This window comes from Lynx rufus, unplaced genomic scaffold, assembly GCF_022079265.1.
Source record: "Lynx rufus isolate CCGP_SWC_20201006 ecotype Redwood Valley unplaced genomic scaffold, mLynRuf1.p SCAF_3, whole genome shotgun sequence".
NCBI lineage: Eukaryota > Metazoa > Chordata > Mammalia > Carnivora > Felidae > Lynx > Lynx rufus.
Window position 1 is genome coordinate 67,832,874 of NW_025814845.1, and position 21,831 is coordinate 67,854,704.

Below are 21,831 nucleotides of genomic sequence, written 5' to 3' on the forward strand. Positions count from 1 at the left end.
CAGATTGTCCTTGTGTATTTAAAATTGATTCTTTTTCCCTCCCCACTATAGGAAAAATAAGGTGATCTTTCTCTCATATTTTCTGTAGGAACCTGATCAAGTTCCTGGAGGTAAATCTAACAATGTTGTGGTTCCATGCGACTGACTCTCCCTGGAGTTTTTAAATCTGAGAGTTGTCCACGCTGAGTTTCTAGAAGTTTGTCAATTATAGTTCAGATTTTTCTACCCTTGACATGAAACCCTATATTAGCCTGTTTCTCTAACGGTTGGGAGCAGTAGTTTTCTCTATGTCTTCCCCTCCCTTACAGATCAAAGAGTGTTGATGATTTTCAATCTATTTAGCCTTTTTACATCTTGTTAGGATGAAGTGACTACTTCCAAGCTTCTTAAATGTAGAACTGGAAACCAGAGGTGTATTTTATTTGATTTAATATTACTGTAACAGGCATTATATTCATATTTTTATTTTCATGTAAATTGTTGTCAATGTGGAAGAACAAAGCTGATTTTTAATGTTGAAAGAAGGAAAATAATCTTAAAATAAAGGGCCAAATTGCAAGAAGTAGTGGTAAGCCAAGAAAATTACAGAATTCTTTCATATCAAGGTGAATCTAAACAAATTCTGTGTGCAATAATATTATAATATTGTCAATGTATGAGGCTAAAGAAAAAGAAGTAAACACTGGGTATATTTAAGTTGGTACAGTAATGATCTAAATTAGTTTGTGCTAAGATCCTTGCGTGTTCAGGAGAAAGAAAAAAAATCATCTAAATTAAAATAACCAATTCTCGGGGCGCCTGGGTGGCTCAGTTGGTTAAGCGGCCAACTTCAACTCAGGTCATGATCTCACAGTTGGTGGGTTCGAGCCCCGCGTTGGGGTCTGTGCTGACAACTCAGAGCCTGGAGCCTGTTTCAGATTCTGTGTCTCCCTCTCTCTCTGACCCTCCCCCATTAGTGCTCTGTCTCTGTCTCAAAAATAAATAAACATTTAAAAAAAAAATTAAATAGCCAATTCTCCACATATTGATCTATAGACTTAACACAGTTTCAGTATAAATACCAATAGACATCTTAGCAAGCCAATTCTAAAATGTTTATGGAAAATCAATAATTCATTAATAGCTAAGATACTTCTGAAGAAAACAATAAAGATGAGGTTTACCTTACCTGATATAAGTACACAATAAACATTTGTATTAAGAAAGGGTAATAGTGATACAAAATAGACAAACAGTCCAGTGAACAGAATATAGAGCCCAGCATCCCAGAATACCCCTTCCCTCAATATGTGGAAATTTGAGAGAGACAGCATTATAGACAAGTAAAGAAAGAATAAGCTAGTCAATAAGTGGAACTGAAATAAAATAAATTAGATCTCTCTTTAACATCACACACAAAAATAAATTCCAAGTGAACTAAAGGCTTAAATGTAAAAGATTAAACTTTAAAACATTCATAGTAAAGTTACAAGAGAATATAAAGGCATCAAAGGATTCTTAAGACCTAAAAATGCATGAACTATAAAAATAAAAGTAGTCCAGTGAATTTACTCTCCTACAAATAGGCTTTGGATTATCCAGTTTTTGTTTTTGCTTTTACTTTTATAAACAATGAAGCTATGAATATATTCAGAGACTGGACTACTTTACAGCAATGAAAATGAACTGATGAATTAACATGAAAAAATCTCAAAACTACAATGTTAACTTCAAAAAAAACAAGTAGCAAAAATAATGTGACTTGTGCCATATGTAAAACACATAAAGCTAAACCATATGTTGTTTAGGGATAAATATACCTGTGGTAAAAAATATAAGGAAAGTCAAGAAGACTGTAAAAACATATATTTAGGATGTGATGACCTCCAGGGAGAAAGGAGGAAATGACAGGGAAGAGCACACAAAGACATTCAAAGTTCTGTTTTTTAATCTGAGTGGTAGTATATATGTGTTCATTTTATTAATCTTATCCAAAAGCTATATATTTAATATTAATTCACTCATTTAATATAAAATATTTTTTTAATTTTTACAGTAAATATTTCTGCTGTGATGAAATTCTTTAGATCTCCCAGAAGCATCTCAGTAGTTGAGTTCTGATTCTTCTACAGTTAAAAACATTTGATTTGAATAAAATTCAATTAATATATATTAAAATACATTTAACAATTAAGTGGCATGTAAATATACAACATTTTAAGAACTGCTTTTAGGGGTGCCTGGGTGACTCAGTCGGTGAAGTGTCCTACTTCAAATCAGGTCATGACCTCACCGTTAGTGAGTTCCAGCCCCACATGGGGCTCTGTGCTGTCAGTAGAAAGCCTGCTTCAGATCCTCTGTCCCCCTCTCTCTCTGTCCCTCCCCCGCTTGCATGTGAGCGCACATGCCTCTCTCTCTCTCTCTCTCTCTCTCTCAAAAGTAAACATTAAAAAAAAAGAACTGCTTTTAGCTATCTAAATTTCTCAATGCTAAAAATAATGTGTTGAACTCTTTTAGAAATAAAAGGTAAAGGGTATAAGGCCTTATTAATATCTTAAGTTTTGCTGTTGAATTGATTTGTAAAAGAAGAAGATTTGTATGACTCCTATCACAAGGACTTTTAGCATTTATTTTGAGAATGCCTTCACATAAGTGAGGATATGTTGATTAAAATAATACGACTTCTAATGATGTATTGTATAGATGTATAATATACATATTGTATACTACTAACTCCATTTTAAAGGTTCTATTTAGCTAATAAACTTAGACATAATTTTATTATTCTTCAGATAACTTATTTCTAATAATAGAGAATTTAAAAAATAATTTGTCTTGCATTTTAAGAGTTTATGATATTCAGTTCATAATTTGTTTGCTTGAAAAAGACTGATTTAAACTTAAACCAACATGTTTGAAATCATTAAAAGACCACCTCTTACACTCAGAGGGGCCACTTTAGAAAATAATTAGCATTTATCCTTCAGGAATGTTATCCCTATAAGAAGAAATCCAGAAATAACTCAATATAAAAATACCAAGCCCAGGCATTGAAAGGGCATCTCATATGAGACTTTAACATTAGTAGCAGCCTAAAGCTTTACTTATAAGGGATATTTTTATTATAAAATTTATTGTCAAATTGGTTTATATACACAATGGAATACTACTTGGCAATGAGAAAGAATGAAAAACTTATAAGGGATCTTAATACCCAAGTTAGAAATGATATCCAAGCAACTTCTCCCAAGAAATGGATTCTAAGAACTGTTAATCTGTACTTAATAACTCAGTTGTGGAAATCTGATTTGATCTTTAAATAGAAAATGTAAGGAAAGTAATGAAAATCAATCATTTTAATTTAGAGGTGGGAAATATTTGTTTCAGTCATTGATTATTCTACCACAATGAACTTCTGAAAAAGCAGAGTACAAAGTCAACAGATTGAGTTCATTTCAATTAAATGCCTAAAATTAGCCAAAACTTAAGAATTGTTTCGTGTTCACATCCAAAGACCAAAGTAAAGTTTAAAATCCTTTGGAATTAAAGAAACCCTGTTTTTTTTTTTTTTTTAGAAATCTGAAGGAATTTAGTTTTTATCAGGCCAACTTATTTTTAAACACCAATTACATAAACAAGAATGTGGCAAATTTATAGATGTTATCTAATAAAATGTATATGTAGAAGACAAAACTGCAATATAGATAGAAAAACTTTAAAAATAATGTGTGTCATATTTAAGACTAGAAAAAAGAATAGGAGGAAAACAGTGTAGCTTTATTTCTTACTGAATAAAACATTTTAGGCTAGTTCTTTCACTGAAAAAAATTAATTGAGTGCCTAACACAGTCATTTCCCAAACTGGTATTTTAATACATACAGAGAATATATATATGAAACTACATACATCCATATAAGTAATATATTAATCCCCAAAGCTAATAGTTAATCATAATATCGTTAGGATACACTGCATTAGTAACTAAGTTTCTATTAATTATACATTAAAACCCCATTATTATAGATTTGATTTGATTTTTGAATCATGGTCATATAAGCAGAGGTTTTATCCTCAGTTTGATGAGGACATAATATCTTTATAAGTGACTTGAGTGTAAGAAAATATTTAACTTAAGGAAATAGATTATTATACACCCATATGCTAATAACACATTGTCTGTATCTATTTAATGCTGCAGAGCCTCTGGTATCCTAACAGAAGATTTACTTATTCAATTGATAGAAATTTGTTTCTTCAGATATTTTATATAATCATTATTAACTAATGAGGTTTTAATTTTTGCACTTGTTAATGTAGACAAAATAAGAACAAGGAATTGGATCTATTATTCCTAGAAATGAAGTAAATGACAGAAAAAAATTTTGAAAGAGGTTAATCTTAAAACGAAACTCATATGCATGCATGAATATATGTTAAAATAAACCTATCATATTTGAGGGTGAAAATAAATCTAACTGATTAAAGATTTCCATGTCAAAGCTCAGAGCCTGGAGCCTGTTTGGGATTCTGTATCTCCCTCTCTCTCTGCCCTTCCCCCATTTGTGCTCTGTCTCTCTCTGTCTGTCAAAAATAAATAAACATAAAAATTAAAAAAAAAAGATTTCCATGTCAAGCGAATATTTCTTCAAAGAATAAATCTCCAGTCTTAAAGCTGAAATATTTTGTCATTTATTATCTAGCTATGAATATAACTTAACTTTAAAACATCTACAACAAAAAAACAATAGAGAAGAGCATATCACTGTTACAAGTTTCATAGGACTGAATTTTAAGGCAGACCTTTTGAAAGCATGCTGAATGTTTCATATTTGATACTGTATTATCCCCATAAGATCTAGCTAGGAGGCAAGGTTACTCTACCATGATGCCAGCTGGTAAATATTTGACATTGGAGTCTCTTAGGACCAAAGGCAATGAATATATACCATCAGCAGTGTTGTGTTTGAGACCAAAGGGAACTGATTGAGAAAGATACCCATAGAGACCACTGGCTGCTAAGAAGGATACGATCAGTGCCAGGAAAGAGCACTGCACCTTTTATCATTTCTCCCATGATGCACCCTACTGACCACATGTCAACTGAAAACAAAAATGAAATGAAGATAAACAAGAAGATAGGAATAGAACAGCAAATAAATGAAAACACTTGGTTACTCATGCGATAGAGCAATGGTCTGACCTTTTACTGACTGGCTAAGAGGCCAGTCTTAAGATCATTAGTGTTTTAAAACATTGAAGTGGGAAGAACACAAGTCAGGGCCCTCTCTGCTATGCAACTGAATTAACTCAATACTACTTAATGTATGATAATATTACTTTGCAATTATAATTCAATGATTAATTTAGTTTCTGATTTAAAAGGTCTAATTTGCATTCATCTCCTAGAATCCTACTTATTCGTATTGTAAATTATTCTAGATTGTGTTAATATGGGAAACATGCAAACTGGTTTCTTTTTTATTCTTTCATATACCATATTTGAAAAAAAAAAGCTGAGCTGCCAGCAACCTCAAAAGAAAGGGTTTCTTTTACAAAACACATTTACTCTTATTTATAAATATGAATAAATATCCGGAAGCAAAATGCCAGTTCAAGAATGAATATTTCTAAATATGCTGGCTCGGTTTCATTGACTCCCATCAAAGGGGCATGTTTCTAAACAGGAAGTCTTGTCTTATTCTTATACACATGGTTGCTTTATAATGGTAAGAAACACTGGCTTTCAAAACAGGATGGTTCTACAAGAAATCAACAACATGATTTAAGTGCTGACACTGCTGAGACTATGAATCCAAAGAAACCTGGAATTCAAGGTGAAATTATGATGGTTTCTCTCCTATTGCCAGTTATCATCCAGAACTTAAAACCCATAAGCCGGGACAGAGGGTACACAGGGAGGGGCAAAATGGGAAAAGGCGAAGCAAGAAAGTAAAATCTCTTTCTTTAACCATACTTGGTTACTCACGTGTTCCTACTGAAAAGTCAGAAGGAGAGATAGGTCATTCTTAAGGGGGAAAATAACCTAGAGGAATAAGGGATGATGAGGGGGAGCAAATAGGGAAGGGCATTAAAATAGCAGTACACTATAATTTTGCTCCACTTACTCTTCAAATTACATTTTGCAATTTGGCAGTGACCTAAAAGAATTCCTCATGAGATTCTTTCCAATGTGAAAATCTCACTCAGGTTAAACTCAAAGTTTCCATTGTTTGACTTAACACCTAAACGGAGTGATCACTGCAAAGAAATGGTTACAGATTTGAAGGTGATAAGCATACCAAGAGAAGCAAATTTGTTTTGCTTCCATTTTAGGAAAGCAAGTGACATGCAAAAATATCAGGGAAAGATAGAGCAAACAGTTGTGCATCCCTTTATCATTAATGCATTTGTAATTATGGATAATTATCCATCTCACAAGAGGTTGGTATTGTGAGAATCTTTGATTAAAGAAAAAAAGAAAAAGGTGTCTGAAAATGAATTTGTTTTGGAATTGCAAGTATTCTTATCATACTGTCCAAAGTGACCAGTCTAAGTTGCTATTTACATTATATCTATTTGTATAGATATTGTGGAAGACACAGACAAAAAAACAGAGAGAGCTAATAAACTCAATAAGCAGGATTTTCTCTTGTCTGCATCCATTTAAACACTTGGAAAAAGTGGCTTCTGCCACAAACAGAATCTGAGAGTATCTATCTGGGAGTTAGAAAACATCTATTTTTATTTTTTATTTAATGCAAAAAAATCTCTTCTATATTATCTCATTTTTTTTTTCTTCTGCAGAACCAATTCCATTGCTCTTTTAACTCTATTACCTTGGTCAAGTTACTTCAGTCTCTAAATATAAATTTCATCCTCTAAAATGCAGATGGTAAATAGTATTTATCATGTAGAATTTTTTAAAAGACTTGAAAGGATTATGCCTGGTAAAGATCCTTCTACATTGCCTGGTACATGGTAAGTATGACTTATATACTGTAATTAAATATATTCTGGAAAGGTTTATTTATTTAATATTTATTTAATATTATATTTAGATGTAATAAAGAAATCTTTCCAAGGATCACCCACCATTCACTGGGTGATCCTTTCACTCTTAAAACCACTTGGAAAAGCATTCCACATACTTAATCACAGCTGATTCTATGGAACTTCTTTCCATTATTGAAATAGCAATTACCCTGCTTCCTCATCTAAATAACCATCTTAAATTATGTTAATATAACCTATGATCCTTGACCACTGTTCTCCTAAAACTGGCAAATTTTTATCTTTCAGACTAAAATCCCTTGATTTTTCATCCCCTCATATATGCCTTTAAACAACAGCAATAACCGTAACAACAGGTGATCGAAATGGAATCTTAAGTCCTTGTGTTGCTTCAGTTTCAAGTGGTTCTAGACAGTTGTTGGTTTAATAACTGGTATCAATAACTGGTATATCTCCCAGTTCTTCTTTGTGTGGTTTTGCTATATCTAGATATTTCAAAGTAAAAGAAGACCATCTTTGGAAATTTATCTTTATGTCAGAATCCAAAATACAGTTAATAGACCATAAAGCTTGTCATAAAAATAACGCAGAGATACAAACTTTAGATACGAACTATCGATTAATATAATGAATTCTATTTTCTCTATTTTAAAGTATCTTTTCTGAGTAACAATACCGTAGAGATTTTTCCAATTTCCATTCCCATTTAACTTTACTCGCTATTCATTATTCTTACAGATTATCCATGTTTATGCCACCTAAGTTCTAAGCTTTGTGTCTAGAAATGATAAGCTTTATTACTATGAATTACAAAAGTATTATATATGCACATGAATTTATATGGATTTTTATACACTGAAGATAGGATTATTTCTCAAGATAAAGTCCTTGCATCAGATTTTGTGAATTATTCATCACAACTAAAACAGGAAATAGGTAATAAAAGAAGTTGATACTAAATCTTGTTGGAACGGAGAAGTGGGGGTTGGTGGTAAGCCTTCCCTCAGCTAATATACATAACTACTTATCAAGGAGACTATATTATTTTATGATATTTTCAAGATATTCCATTGAATACTGATTGTACATAGACCTGAGAAGAAATTAGCAAATTCAGTTACTGTAGGATTTTGATGCTGTCTGAGACAGCCTGTATTTGGGTCTCCATAAGAGTTTTATACACTAATGCTGTCCAGTTAGAATTCTCAGCGCTTTCATGAATCTGATTTATTACATTTCCTCTCCCATCATCAGTATTCCCATAGGCAGAAAGCAGATTCATTTGCAATTGTGACATTCAGAAACTGAGTCACTTTCCCTAGAAGGGATGTTAAGTAAGTTTTGGTTTTACTAAATTATGGTGAGAAAATCTAAGTGAGAAAATCTCAAGTGTCATTGTATCATTTGTCAGGCATTAGATTATGCTAAATTATCTCTTTTCTATTCTAGCCAAGAGACAAAAATGATATAACATAAGCCCTGGCAGCTTAAATCTAAATAAAGAAAGCATTATATTGCTATTTCCATATTCTGTCCAATGGCTTGGGTTGTAATCTACAATGAAATATTTTTTGAACTATGTGAATTTCTATCCAGAAACCTAGTAAATGTCTTCCACCTAGGAGATTTTGTGGCTCTGGTAACACAATTGTGAGACCACATTGCTTTTCTCCCTAACCTATTTCTTCACTTAGCATAGGATTCAGAAAATGTGCTTTGATAAATTTTCTTGTAAAGCATACCTCAAAATATAATAGCAAGAAGATTTAATATAATTTTCTAATATGACAGCACCATTTCTTTGAAAAATTTGTTTCAAAAGTTATACGTTTATATATGTAACAAGTGCACATTGGTTTAAACTTCAGTGAAAAGATGGAATTATAAAAACTAAAGAAACATACATATTTTGCACATGTGAATCTGAATAAGAAAAATAACATTTATAGAACGCTAAATATTCAGAAATCAAAACAAGATTTTTTCTTTGAGTCTACCCATTCAACTTGCTTTTCTTGTTTTATAACTTCTGTGTCATAATATAATTAATTTTTAACCATTATTTAAAACATTTTTTTTTTAATTTTTTTTTCAACGTTTATTTATTTTTGGGACACAGAGAGACAGAGCATGAACAGGGGAGGGGCAGAGAGAGAGGGAGACACAGAATCGGAAACAGGCTCCAGGCTCTGAGCCATCAGCCCAGAGCCTGACGCGGGGCTCGAACTCACGGACCGCGAGATCGTGACCTGGCTGAAGTCGGACGCTTAACCGACTGCGCCACCCAGGCGCCCCATAAAACATTTTGTATTCCTGGTTGGCTTTTTTTTACAAAACAGAATAAAAACCATTGAAACTTATCATAAAGGAGAAGACTTTAGCTTTATATTAAATCATAAACCAAGCTATAGGCTAAAAGACTTATAAGATATTTCCCATAAAAAGATTGAATAATTTTTTACTGTACCAAAATATTTTAAATGTCATCTTTCAAAATCCATGTAATTCTGTAGTGTATATAAATAAGTAATTCAAAGATATCCTAATTTTGAAAAAAAAATGTCTTTTTCTTTAAGTTTTTCATGTTCTAATCAACAAATAGTAAATGCTGGCTCCAAATGTCTCACATGCTCACCAATGTAAGTATCCTCACTTCATTCTGTACATCAAGTTACAAAAGTATTTTAGTAAGTAGCAAACTTTTTCTTTCTTTTCATTGTTGTCAAAATTTCACAGATAATTTTGGTTTCTCATCATTTGAGAGAAATTTTATTCTGGGTAGCCTCTTAGTTATTTTCATTTTTAATAGTTTATCTAATTCAATTTGAAGGTTATTTGGGCTGGAGTGTCTCCAAACTAATTAACTTTATAACATAAAAACTGTACTTCTTGGAGCCCCTGGGTGGCTCAGTTGCTTAAGTGTCTGACTTCAGCTCAGGTCACGATCTCATGGTTCATGAGTTTGGGCCCTGCATCAGGCTCTGTGCTGTCAGCGCTGAGCCAGCTTCAGATCCTCCATCCCCCCTCCTCTGCCCCTCCTCCACTTGTGCTGGAGCTCTCTCTCTCTCTCTCTCAAAAATAAAAATATTTTTTAAAATTGTGTTTCTTATCTTTGAAGGTATTTAGAAGTATGTGTCTGTTTGTAAACATCTAATGTTTTTATCACCACAGCAATCCTGTAAGACAGGGAAAGGAAGTATTTTACAAAGTAAATTAAAGTTTAGGGGGTGTCACATGACCAAAGTGAACAGAACTAGATGCCAGTTCTTGGAGCCCTATTCCAGTACGTACTTGACATTCATTTGACTGCAGAAGGCAGAAAGAATGTCCCACACACTGCTCATGGACTCTGTCCTGAGGACCAACAGGGCCCAAGGCAGTTTGAATAGAATTTCACAGTAATGACTAAGGAATGTGTTTTATTATTTGTGTAGTTCTTCCCCTTCAATATTTCACAGAACTCTATGTACAGAACTCTGTAGGGGGGTAGGGGGAAAATAACATGCTTTTAAACCTGTCTGTATGCATTTCCGGCAGACAGGGAGCCTCTGGGGGACCGAGCAGTCCTAGTCCCAGGTCCTAGTGGAGCTTTATGAATGCTGGCTCTCAGCAGCCCCTCTCCAAGATATCAAGGAGTAGAGGCCCAGCTCCTCAATTTCTTGCCTTCTGTTCCACTCTGGAAGTCTGTCCTCACTTGCTGCCCCCTTGCAATATATCTCTCTGAACTCGTTTTATGACCTTCATGCCTTATCCTGCCCTCTAGTGGACTGTGGCCTAGTCTCAACTTCCTGGGTGAGAGATTTTCCCCCTGTAACTATGTCCTCATTCCATCTTTACAGACCACCTCAAGCTCCAGCTCTGACTCTAGTGATTCCTGTCTTACTCAGATTTTTCTCAAAGTAGTAACAATAAAATAGTTGTATAATAATAATCAAATAGTAGTAAAACTAATGGTGAGAATAGATTCTTTCAAACAAGTACGTACAGAGAAATAAAGGTGAAACATCTTATTTTTTCTCATGTTCATGATTATCTGCCATTTGCTTATGGGTATGAAAAAATGGCTGAAGTCTTACATTGCAACTTTACTTAAATCATAAGCCATATCTTGTTTGAGATAATACTGTACCATCTCAATATTAGGTAAAAGATTATAGTAATGTATTAGTTGCAAAAGTTTATTAGAAAGTAAGCATGGTTATTTCAAAGAGGTAAGAAGGATTAAGAATCTCTATCTGCATTAGATGAGTATCATCCACAACCTCTAAGTTTTATTCACTTTACTTTGATTATTCCTAATTTTCATGTTCACATTTAGAAAAGATATGACATTCATTAAGTTTGAGGATGTTTTCTTTATTTATTCAAATACACTTTTGGCAAATCATTTATCTGTGCCTTAATAACCTGGCTCCTTGGCAAGTCTATATGTACATCCTTTTCATTCTAATTGGAATTTCTCATGTCTTCATAGGGAAAAGCAAAGGGGTCTATTTTAGCAATAAGATCTGGCATCATTTGGAGATAATATACTTGAGGTCTAGCAATTTCAAATGAATACAATGTGCCTATCTTTAATATCATGTAGGTCCAGGAAACTCTGGCCAAGAACTCTAGATGAAGGACTTCACAGGCCTTGCTCAAAGAAGGTGTGGCCATTTGAAGAAGAATGGAAGAAAAAAGGTAAAAAGAATATATCTAAGAGAAGTAGGCTTAAGGAAAGAATTTGTAGTATATGAAAATTCTATCAGTATTATGAGACTTCAGTAATCAAAAACACCGCATGCCCTGCTTGGGGTTTGGGGTGGGTGAGGGAATCAGTGACTAAATATCCCTTAAAAAAATTATGAGAAAAATCAACCTTACTATCTACTATTGTTAAAAGAGACAAAATCTGAATGAAATGTAAAGTCGTTGACAACCTCTTTTATGATTGTTGGACTCTTAAAGAAAATAATGGACCTCATATATTTACTGCTAACTCAAAATTTATCATGGGCCTAAGAATTTTTAGTAATACTATATATTATGTCAATAAATATGCTATGAAATAGGTTTTAATCATAACACTGTAATAAAAATTGAGTATATAATAGTATGTGTTTGTATAATTAAACTATTAATACATTAAAAACAAATATTTTATAAATGGTCCTTTGGATATTGAAAAATAGCAAATTAACAGAAAAGGAAATATGTATGTATGTATGTAATGTATTTGTTTTGCCAATACTTAAATAATTAAGAAACTACCCTGTGATATAACCTGGATCATATCAATAGCCAAGAAATGTACACAGTGTTTCTCAAAATGCAAATACAGTTTTAATTTAGGCATATAGCTAAAACTTCAGTCATCAATGATAATTTCATAAGATTTCCCAGTTTGTCAAGGTGTTTTACTATTTTTGTCATAGGTTCAGATAAAGACAAGGAACGTTAAAAAGTTCTGTGGAGAGAGGGGAATAATGATTATGATTATAGAATATTACCATATAATTTTTCAGCCTCAGAGAAATTTAATAAAAATTACTCTGAATAATTATAAGGGAAAGTCAAAGGAACTTATGATTGCTTTGTTTTTAAGTCTCTGAAAAATCTTAGAAGTAGTCAATTAGCCTATACTAAGCTTTGATATTACTTCCAGTAAGTGCTGGATTCTTTCAATATGCTAAAATACTGGTAAGATTCTTCTCTCCATAATTACTCCATCAACCCCCAAATGTGTATCTAATCACCATGGTTAGTGAAGTTAATTCAATGCTCTGATCTCTCAATTGTTGGTGGGAAACTCAAACTCTAATCATAAAATTATAATAACTTCATGTAAAGATTAATGAAACAATTCCACTCAAAAATACAGAGCACATGTAATCCACTGTTTAATAGAGATACTACAGTTTAGTTTAATTTTTAAATGTCTTCATGACTTCAGACATTAAATTATAATTTTAATTATAGGTAAAATGAACTAAGGATTTAAATACAAATGGAAACATTTCTAGAAAGATGGCAGTTCTTCTAACACGTTTTATCTGTAAATTATTTACTCATATTTAAGTAAATTTAACTTAGCAAGATGTTTTCCACTATAAATGTCTTCATGTAACTTTTCCATTGACTTTTAGGTCTGTATGCAGGCTCATTATCACATAGGGCAGTAGGCTATCAAAGACCATTATTTTATATGATCATCACTGAGATAAAGGAATACAGAATGCAAATCCTTATAATGTAAATTTTTATGTTGGAATTTATTCAATTTCTAGGATCACTTTTATCAAGGATATATATTTTATGTATTGATTTTAGCACAATTTACTGTCAGTTCCAAATATTTTCCTGAAACAAACTATAATAAAGGGAAAAAAGATCTCCAAGAAAATAATTATTGGAAGAATACAGAATTATCAATATGGTGCTATTATCTTTGTTTGCTTCTTGACTGAAGGATATCTTGGGTTAGAAAATGTTTTGACTTTTTCTAATTGTATTGGCTTTTAAATTTAATACTGGTAAAAGAGGAGAAAAGCAATCCTGATAAATGCCTGAAGAGCTATATTAGATCTCAGAGCACCAAGCCACATGGAAATCAAGTGACCTATAACAACAATGTCATGTGGAAATGAGATATTTTGTGACTTATCTTCCACTAACTAAGGCATTATAAAGATGTAGCTGTGCAACTTCACTTTGTTGTGAAGTTCCCCTTTTTTTGTCTGAAATATACTCCAAAGACGAAAACACATACACATACACACAATCCTACTTTTATATGAAACCAGTACATTTAAATATGAATGTGAATTATAATATTGTTCTCATCAACTACATTGGATATATAATTTATCCTCAAAATATAAATAATTTAAAATAAAATGAAAGTAAAATGAATTATCATTTTAATAATCAATATAAAAATTATTGAGATGTTTCACATGCTTTCCTTTTATATCCTCAAAATCTAGTATGCATTTTGTGTATAAAATATATCTCAAATCAGACTCATCATAATTTAAATACTGAATAGCCACATGTGGCTGCCTATTGGACAGTATAGTCCTAGAAGATGTCATTACTCTTGCCTTATTATTGGAATTTTGAGAATATCTTACTAATATCCAGCAGAATAAATAAATATCTACATAATGAGTGCTCATAGTGGTATAAACTTCTCACTGAGTCAACTAAATAACAGTCATAATCTTACATAATAAAAGAGTTCCTTAATACAGCTTTCTTGTTAACCAAATATAATATTTAATAGTTTTGGACCACATGTTTATTGCCAATTTCTAAAACAATTTCATATATAATAATATACTGAACTCAATATTGCATTATCACTGTTAAAACTGGAAATTGTTGTTGTATTTAGATTTGCACTATTGTGTGTTAGCAGGGTATTTCTATATGCATAAAAATATATTCTCTATTAATATGTAAACTTTATTACGTATATATTACAAACACTAATATGTGACTTTGTTAGAGAGTAAACTTTGGGTCATTTTAGAAATATATCAGCTCATTTAATAATTCTAAATCATACATATTTCTCCAAGAAATTTCTATTGTAATCTAGCCCAGAACTCAAGGGTAGAACTTGAATAAACACTGCTTTTTAAAATTCTAAATTTCATTGGAAAAGCGATTATCTGTGTCTCAGTCATATCTCCAAGTCAAGTAAGAGAAGCTTATATTAAACCCAGCTGATCTCTGGCAATTTGAATAACAATTATGGTTTTTAAACGTGGAAGTTCATGTTTTAAGGGGGATATGCTATATTGACCTATTTAAGACTGGATATAGTGTCAAGAGTAATTCAATTCAATGAAACTATAGACAGAAGCTTAGGATATCAACAAGGAGAGAAATTATTATGCCTAAATGTTGAAGAAGCATACAATGATTTTAGGAAAAAGATGGAAAATACTTGCAAAGAGTGACTTCTTTTGCTAGTTACAAAGATATTTTAATAATTTGGGATTTGGTGACCTCTATTATTTATGAAAAAATAGCATTGCTATTTTGAGTTACAAACAAGAAAATAATTTAAAGGAAAAAAAAGCCCATTAAAATTTAATTAAAACAAATCATTGCAGTAGGTAATCTTCAGTACTGGTCAGATTATATAAATCATCACTTTTTTTTAAAATCACAAATACACCACTTACCCAACTTTTTGCTTCTATCTTTACTCTCCTGGTAAAATCATTATGTGTTTAAAGGGAGAGAGAACAAAACAGGTAAAGCTGCAGCAAAAGGTACAAGGATACAGTCCCTTCCTGGAAAGAGGATTTTGTGGCGAACCATTTCTCCCATAATGCATCCCACAGACCATATATCCACTAGAACAGGAGAGAGGGAAGTGAAGAAAAGGGAGGAAAGTAAAGTTAACTAAGATCATTGATCTCTGAAGGAGGAGGAAAAAGAACAGTTTCATTAGAAGGTACAATTTTTGTCTCCCCCCAAAAGTTGCCCCAAAATTAAAACCAGCACTGTAATATTACATTAACAATGTTTGGCATGAGAACTCAAATTAATTTTTAAAAATTACTTTATGGGTACCTTAGATTGCCTCTGTAGTGCCATAAAAGGGTGATATGGAAAAACAGCAGATAAACGAAAAGTGTCTCCATGGTGGGTGGCGGCTAAAAGCCACCAAGAGGTTTTTTATTATTTGCAGGATATAGAGAAAATAATCTTAAGCAACCTACAGGAGTGGCTGTTTCCATTTTCTATTACACTCAGTTACATGGAATAGGGCAACCAAAAGCCGCTTTTTTGTTCCCTTTGTTTTGTTTGTTTGTTTGTTTGTTTGATTGGTTGGTTGGTTCAAAATAAGGTACATGCAAGCACATCCAAGAAACTACGAAATGGCAGGAACCGTTGTTTACAGGCAGAAGTATTGGAATCCCTGGTATTCAGGACTTAGTTTTTCCTTCAGAGGTTATCCTTGTAATAAACATCAGTTTTAGTTTCTATTTGAAGTATTTCAAAAATAAAGATACGATCAATTAGCACATATATAAAGGAGTCATCTGGAAGTAAAGTGAAGAAAAGTATTAAAGGTGTTTAAAAATTGTTTTATTTATTTGTTTGTTTTCTTTATTTCTCAGTTGTCCTAGTTGTTAACAAAACATGCTTCACCTTCTCTTACCAATCTTTACCCTCTTCCAACTTGCTTTTTAGTAAGGATCAAGGGAACTTTGGGGCAAAGACATTAGGCTGAAATGCTCCTTGGGGAAGGAAGGCAGGGTTAGGTGCACAGGATAGCCAGGCATGCCTGATGTAGGAACAAGCGGGTGTTTCTGCATGATAACCTTCCTCTCATATGCAAGAGGGCAGCACAAGGGTGTTAGCTACATCTTCACAAATCTAGAGAAATGAAAAGCTAAGGACGTGACTTGCAACCTTTTCTAGTGAGATAAGGAAAATGGATGAAATTACATGCCATTTGTTCTGCAAAGATCTGGAACACCATCAATAGGCAAATGCAGCCCCTAACGCCAGACCTCTGTAGATCCTTGATTTCTTGAATTTTTTAATTAATTCCCCTTTGACGTTTTACAAGTAACCTGTGAAAAAGGTCTACAAATGTCTTCTTTTCCGAAGAAGTTAGATGTGGTTAGATTATTCCTTGGGAAGAGGACTAGATTTGCCTCTTCCGAGTCAAAAAGTAACAATTCTGCCACTGCTCACCAAAGTGAACCTGACCTTCCTAAGAGCTGACTTTTCCCTTTCTTCTGCACAAGTGCACAAAAGTATTGGCTCTCTTCTAATGTGGAAGTACACAAAGAAATTTGCTTAAACTGGTGACCAGGGAATTTTCATAAAGGTACCCTGTAGCACCTGCACATAAAAATATATAAATAATTATTTTTGTAAAACTTATAAAAATAGACTGCTAGGAATTAAATAGAATAAAACATAAAATAAGTATGAAATGTACATTTAGGATATATATATACATATATATATAATCTTAATTTAAAAGAATTTTAATTCCTAAATATATTGGATATATATTTTTAATATGCTACATTACTTATTAGAGATATTCTTTTCAAAATAATATACTGCAATGCATTCTAATAGGTATTTTATAAATCCTTTAATAAAATCAAATTGCAATACATTTTGAGGATTCTACTTTTTCTTTTGAAGTGTTCATGAATACTAGAAGTAACATAAAATTTAATATTTTCTCTCTCTATGATTCAGAATTTGGAATTACTAGGTAATTGCTATCCTAAATATTACTTACAGAGCAGTTTAAAGCATTAAAGAGACTCTTACCTAACTTGCACAATTTGGATTATTCTAAATTGATTATCCAATGAGCATTTGTAAAGATTCTTGCTCCAAGGCTCTTTTTGTCTTCTCCTAGGAGTAGAGCCATCAATCTAAGATAAGCCATAAAGCCAAATGGCTAACTGTAACAGACAGATTTCTTCTTGTTTTCATACTCAAAACTCTGAGTTGAGCTGCAACCCAAACAGCATTTTTTCTCAATATCTACAGCATGTGTGCTAATCCGTATCTGCTTTCAGATGCCATCCACAATTCTTTTTAGCCATAACATTTTAGTGTTCTTGCAGCAAAGCTTACTTTTCAGAAACTTTTCAAAATCCTTTTCAAAATCCTTCACATTTTTAATGAATGATTCTTCCTAGTACTGTTTTTAAACACCTCTTAATATGAAAGCTGGCAACCCTATTAAAAATATACATTCATATGCATGAAAAAGAACACTGCCTTTGGCCATCTAAAACATATGCACATTTTCTTCATGGTTTCTGTGACTGCTATGCAGAAGCCTCCTTACCGTTCTCCTTGTAGCCCATTCCCAGAATAACCTCAGGGGCTCTATAATAACGGGTAACCACATAAGGAGTCATCATGAAACTTGTGCCTGCCGTTCTGGCGAGTCCAAAGTCGAGGATTTTCAATGTACAATCAGACTTGACTACAATGTTACTTGGTTTTAAATCCTGACAATAGGAAAAAGAGAAGAAATTAAAAGCCAGAAGCAAATGGAACATATGATCTCTATCTACTCAATCAATATGGCAGTCTTGCAGTAGTATTGATAGGGCCCCCCTTGCCTACAGAGCGCAATATAAAGCAAATGATTAGCTTTTTATATATATATTTTAAGTATCTTCAAAAACTTATTAAACCCAGAAGAGAAGTGTACTATCAATTTTACAGTTTAGGCTCATCTTGGGAAGAGCTCTTAGAATAAATAACATATCATTTATTGTCATCTGTTAGATTTTTCCTTATGGCAACATAAACCTTTCAGCTTATTTTTCATTTCTTGGCCTGACAGAAGAGTGAATCAAGGCAGCTGTCTTTATACTGCCAGCAACAAACTGTGGAAATGAATGGTCTTATTTCAGCTGCACATATGACCTCTGCCAATCAAGGGCCTAGAAAACATGAGGCTTCTCAGAAGCCAACTCTCAATGAGCTGAAACAAAATGCTAAATGAAATCAACTGAAGTATAGCTACAATTTTCTTCTGTACATTAGTGGACTTTGTGCTAATTCTATAGTCAAAGAAATGAGGAAGTACATTATATTCAACCTACCCCCCGCTACATAAAGAAAACAATCTACAGTTGTTCTCTCTCTTCTCCAAAGGCACTTTAATTATAATTCTGGAGTATGTATTCTTACCCTGTGAATAATTCCAGCAGAGTGGAGGTGCTTGATGCCACACAACATTTGGTATAGCAGGTAAGACATTCGCTCATGGTCTAATTCCATCTGAATCACCTGACACAAGTTGGCATCCATCAGTTCCATTACTAAGTAACTGGGAAGTAAATCCACAAGGTTAGTCCCAAATCACAAGATCCATGAAGTCCTTCAAATAGGTCAGAATCCTCTCCCAAATCTGTAAGTCTTCCAAACTTCTCAGCTCTACCTTTGATTGAATTGAGAACATGAAAACTTTCCAAGTATTACATCTATGTTAGCCATGGTAACTCTACCACGAGGTCACCAGCAGAAGCAGCATTTATTAGTGTGTGGTTCCTACCCATATATTTTCTACCTTCATCTTGTCCTCACGTTTCCCTGAATTCACTGAACTGTTTCTTGAGTATTATGATTAGAACTTTAAAAAAAAAAGTCAGGGGTCATCTGGGTGGCTTAGTTGGTTAAGTATCTAAATCTTGATTTCAGCTCAGGTCATGATCTCACGGTTTGTGAGATCGAGCCCCGCATTGGGCTCTGCACTGGGCAGGGAGCCGGCGTAGGATTCTCCCTCTCCCTCTTCCTCTGTCCCTCCCCTGCTCATGCATGCATGTGCACAAACACTCTCACTCCCTCAAAAAAAAAAAAAAAAATAGCATCTCCTATTAAATGCAATGTATCTGTGCCAAACAAGACAACGTGTTAAGATTTACTTCCTCTCCTCTGCTAGATAGGTTATTTTTGCACAAAATCAAAGGCACCACAAAAAATAGAAATAAAGATTTAAAAATTATTTTTATCATATCCCTTTTCTTGATATTTCTCAAAGTGAATAGACTTATTCCAGAAAGTTCACAGAATCAATTAATAATAAAAAATACATAATAAATAATAAATCTTCTCTGATTGAACCAAGAACATAGAACAACAAAGCACAAGTGCCAAAAGGCCAAAAAGAAGCAGAAGTATCTTTCCAGGAAGGAACACCAGAAACAGAACCTTCTGTTCTATCACTGGATCCCTTTCATTTGCTGTCAGCTCTTATTTCCCTTTAATCTCTACAAGAGATTTCATCCACTGATGTATGTCAATTTCCCTTGAGTTATATAAGTGCTATGCTCATCCTTCCTTCATGAGTTTTGTTACTTACACATCCTGGAACTCCTCCAGTGTTTTCTGGGGTGTGAAGACATTTAATAAACTAATAATCTGGAAAAGAAATAGTAGAAGGGACAGAGGAAAGAGAGAAAGAAAAAGGGAAAGATTGAATTATTTAAAAAGCATACTGAAACAAGTATTTAATCCAACTCAAAGTCACACACTAGTGCTATGGTAGCAATAGAAAAGTTGGGAAAAAACTTCTAGAACTGTTTCACAGAACATAGAAAAATGTACTCAGAAAGGTCATATATATATCTGCCTTTGGGTTAAATACAATTAAAATGCTCAAATTCTTAGGCAGAAGGAAGAATCAGAGAAAATATATAATTGTGTAAATGCTTTAGAGTGTGATTCTCCTTGGTAGAATATAGAGTTGTAATGTAATTAAGCAAAAATGGAAGGAAGCCATGTAAGAAAAAGATGGGCAGCAGCAAAACACCCAACAAGATGTAGCAAGGTCATGGTTTTCCTCCAAATGAACAAGACGGTGCTCTAATTTAAGATTTTTTGTGTGTTACTACTTTAGTTTCTTTTGCTTCTATTTCACACACAAATACTATTTAAACTAATGCTATACTGATATGTTTGGGGAAATGTATAATATCCTGGATGATATCAATAATGAATTTAGTGGAAAATGTATTTTAAAAGTTACTGCAATTCTGTCTCTTAAATTTTTTGTTGCCTACTTTGGTTATTTATATATTAGGTAGCAAAGAAGTTTACCTTCTAGCATAAGTAAATATTCTCTACTAATGTCAGTGGGACATAAAAATAAAAAATAGGGATAATGATCTTCTCACAGGATAGATGCAACCATTTCACAAAACTGGATAAGTACAAGATTAAGATTTAAACATCTTTAAACTACAAATTAATAAATTTTGGTAAATTTTGTAAGTGGTATAGAAACATATGAAATAATGAAAACAAAACAAAATGATTATAAACATCTGAGAAATGTGATCAAGTCCACAGAATGCTTTGGGTCACATGTAGTTTTCATTTGTTGAGGAATTATTGACAAAAAATTCACAGTACAATGCATATTTTCATACACACACACACACACACACACACACAAATGTATATATTACATATTAAGAAAACTATGATCATCTCTTCTAAAGGAACCTTAGGTTCTTTAGGTTATGGAATATGCATATAGAAATAAAATTATTTCAAAATATCTTTGAAACTTGTGATGAAAGTGTCTTATTCTGTATGCTGATAGTGTGTGCTGAAACAATGTGTGATATATCTGTCATTGTATGTACATCAAACATATACAGTGGGTTTGTTTTTCTAGTATTTTATCAGTCTTGCAAAGTAATTCATCTTGATATTTGGTCAAACAAAAACATCAGAGATTGTGCACAGGGCACACACACACACACAACACACACAAACAACCCTTAAATATGGAAAAATGCTAACCCATATCACCTGGTAAATAATCTAGGTATTTGAAAATTAATTTAGAAAATAGCATTACAATTTTGAGTAAATCAAGATTATTTTAAAAGGTTAATTCCCCACTATGAATTCTTGTTTTCACTGGGGCACCTGAGTCACTCAGTCAGTTAAACATCTGACTGTTGGTTTCAGCTCAGGTCGTGACCTTGCAGTTCATGAAATGGAGCTCTGTGTTGGGCTCTGTGCTGACAGTGCAGAGTCTATTGGGATTCTCTCTCTCTCCTCTCTCAGCTCCTCCCCCACTGGTGCTCGCTCTCTCTCCTTCTTTCTCCCAAAATAAATATATGAAAACTTTTTTGAAAAATTCTTATTTTCCCTTTTACTATGCCCTTGCTTTATCACCTTCATTTTCTTTGATTTCTCTCTGTTCTTTCTTTGCTCCCTTGTAAATTCTAATCCTTAACAATAACCAATTAAAAATTGTCCCTTTAGAAACATATTATCACAGGTATTTTCATTTTAGTTCAACAGTTTCACGCAGGAATCTGATTCAG

General features: G+C 33.0%; 1 protein-coding gene across 4 annotated transcripts in view; it reads right to left on the reverse strand.

The window, feature by feature from the left end:
• The window catches only part of MAPK10 (mitogen-activated protein kinase 10), a 159,922-nt gene that overhangs the window by 60,991 nt on the left and 77,100 nt on the right, over positions 1-21,831 (reverse strand). For 2 of the 4 annotated variants that reach the window (XM_047091685.1, XM_047091683.1), the window contains exons 4-7: positions 19,851-19,909; positions 18,680-18,818; positions 17,823-17,988; positions 5,009-5,080 (exon numbers count right to left, since the gene is read on the reverse strand). In XM_047091685.1, coding sequence (XP_046947641.1) covers positions 5,009-5,080; positions 17,823-17,988; positions 18,680-18,818; positions 19,851-19,909 — 436 coding nt within the window. Of the gene's footprint in view, positions 1-5,008; positions 5,081-15,270; positions 15,343-17,822; positions 17,989-18,679; positions 18,819-19,850; positions 19,910-21,831 lie in introns of all 4 variants that reach the window. The other 2 variants (XM_047091684.1, XM_047091686.1) reach the window with 2 other exon arrangements.